A 2,712-nucleotide genomic window follows, 5' to 3' on the forward strand; every position below is an offset into this window, starting at 1 on the left:
CACTCCTGGTTGGCCTCCCACATTCCACCCTACGTAAACTTGAGGTGATCCAAAACTCGGCTGCCCGTGTTCTAACTGGCACCAAGTCCCGTTCACCCATCCCCCACCCCCCCCCCCCCCCGTGCTCGCTGACCTACATTGGCTCCCGGTTAAGCAACGACTCGATTTCAAAATTCTCATCCTTGTTTTCAAATCCCTCCATGGCCTCACCCCTCCCTATCTCTAATCTCCTCCAGCCCCACAACCCCCCGAAGTATCTGCGCTCCTCTATTCTGCCCTCCTCTATTCTGCCCTCTTGATCATAACCGCTCAACCTTTGGTGGCCGTGCCTTCAGCTCTGGAATTCCTTCCTTAAACTTCTCCGCCTCTCTTTCCTTAAAACCTGCCTCTTTGACCGAGCTTTTGGCCACCTGCCCTAATTTCTCCTTATGTGGCTCGGGGTCACATTTTTGTCTTGTAATACTCCTGTGCCGCACCTTGGAACGTTTTTCTACCTTAAAGGTGCTATATAAATACAAGGTGTTGTGTGTATAAAATATAAATGTACTGCACGCACGCAAAAATTATAATATTCAAATATAAATTATATGCAGTATATAATTTATGTAGAATATATACACAATATATTAGATTCTATATATGTTTGAACAATGGTACTACATTAGCTGTTCTCCAGTCCTCTGGCACCTCCCCTGTGGCCCTATACACACACACACACACACACACACACCTCCCCTGTAGCCCTATACACACACACACACACACACACATAGAAGATAGGAGCAGGAGTTGGCCATTCGGCCCCTCGAGCCTGCTCCGCCATTCAATGAGACCATGGCTGATCATCCTAATTCAGTACCCTGTCCCTGCTTTCTCCCCATATCCCTTGATCCCTTTAGCCTTAAGAAATATATCCAACTCTGTCTTGAATATATTTAATGAACTGGCCTCCACCGCCCTCTGTGGTAGAGAATTCCACAGGTTCACCACTCTCTGGGTGAAGAAATTTCTCCTAATTTCAGTCCTAAATGGCTTACCCCTTATCCTTAGACTGTGACCCCTGGTTCTGGACTCCCCGGCCATCAGAAACATCCTTCCTGCATCTAGTCTGTCCAGGCCTGACAGCATTTTATAGGTTTCAATGAGATCCCCTCTCAATCTTCTAAACTCCAGCGAGTATAAGCCCAATCGACACAATCTCTCCTCATACGTCATTCCTGCCATCCCAGGTATCAGCCTGGTGAATCTTCGCTGCACTCCCTCCATGGCAAGAACGTCCTTCCTCAGGTAAGGTGACCAAAACTGCACACAATACTCAAGGTGTGGTCTCACCAAGGCCCTGTACAACTGCAGCAAGACATCCTTGTTCCTGTACTCGAACCCTCTCGCTACGAAGGCCAACATACCATTTGCCTTCTTAACCGCCTGCTGCACCTGCATGCTTACCTTCAGCGACTGGTGCACAAGAACACCCAGGTCTCTTTGCACTTCCCCTTCTCCCAATCTATTGCCATTCCCTGCCTTCTCTCCATATCCCTTGATCCCTTTAGCCTTAAGAAATAGATCTAACTCCTTCTTGAATATATTTAATGAATTGAATAACAAATTACATATAGTTACTATATACACACAAATATAAAGTATACATATTATGGAAAATAATGATTATATTATATGACATATCTAAATATACACACAACATAAAGTATACATATTATGGAAATAATGATTATATATTATGTTGTAGATAATTAAAAGCCCTCCTCCTCCTCCATGCACTAGGCCTCATCCCCAGCCTGCCGCGCTCTTACCTGCGGAGGAGGTAAGCCAGCACCTCGGCCAGGTTCACGTCCTCCTGCTGCTGTAGGACACTCCCGGCCGCCTCGCCAGCAGCAGCGCCGCGGCCTCCCCCTACAACTCCTCCTGCTCCTCGCGGTGCCGCCGCTGTTGCGGGAGGCTGGGCGCCACCGCCGCCCGTCGAACTGGAGCTAGAGCTACGCGAGCCCATGGGTTACTATGGCGATCAGGCCCAGGCTCCTGTTGTTGTTGTTGTTGTCGCCGCCGGAGGAAGAAGAGGGAGGGGGCGGGGTCAACTTGGCGCGCGCGCGCACACGAACAGGGCTCAGCAACCAATCGCCGTCTCTCTCTCTCTCTCTCGACCGCTGCCAGGCCCCCACGTGGGTGGGGCTGGCGGTCAACCCGCCAATCGCTGCTCTCTGTGTGTGTGTGTGTCTGTCTGTCTCTCTCACGCGCGCGCGCTCATCGGGGATGAACAACCAATCGCCGTCTCTCTCTCTCTCTCGAGACCGCTGCCAGGCCCACGTGGGTGGGGCTGGCGGTCAACCACCAATCGCTGCTCTCTGTGTGTGTGTGTGTGTCTCTCTCACGCGCGCGCTCTCATCGGGGATGAACAACCAATCGCGCCCTCGCCCCTCTCACGGGCCACGCGGGGTCAGCAACTCGAGAAAAGGTCAACAACCCAGCAGTGGAGCCTCGATCATTGATTGGCTCAGGAGGCTCGGCCGCCGCACGCTGGCTGGGCGGCTACTGCGCATGCACGCGCTGCCTTTTCTTGCCAATCAATGCGGGCGGGCCCTCAGCGGGCTCGAGACCAACTGTCAGCGGTTCGGCGGTGGGGGAGGGGAGGGGAGGGGAGTCTCGCGCAGGCGCACTTGGGGGAAAAAAAGTCGGTTGAGGTCTCCACCCCCCACC

General features: G+C 52.2%; 1 protein-coding gene across 1 annotated transcript in view; it reads right to left on the minus strand.

Annotated features, from left to right (window-relative positions):
• Positions 1 to 2,569, minus strand: part of LOC147118316 (DDB1- and CUL4-associated factor 11-like) — a 30,140-nt gene extending 27,571 nt beyond the window's left edge. Inside the window, exon 1 of the mRNA XM_085983883.1 lies at positions 1,812 to 2,569. Within this exon, the coding sequence (XP_085840009.1) occupies positions 1,812 to 2,008 (197 nt within the window). The 5' untranslated portion in view covers positions 2,009 to 2,569. The remainder of the gene's footprint in view (positions 1 to 1,811) is intronic.
• Between the last annotated feature and the right edge of the window lie 143 nt (positions 2,570 to 2,712).

This window comes from Somniosus microcephalus, chromosome 4, assembly GCF_052327205.1.
Source record: "Somniosus microcephalus isolate GS21.2 chromosome 4, FLI_Smic_1.0, whole genome shotgun sequence".
Lineage (NCBI taxonomy): Eukaryota > Metazoa > Chordata > Chondrichthyes > Squaliformes > Somniosidae > Somniosus > Somniosus microcephalus.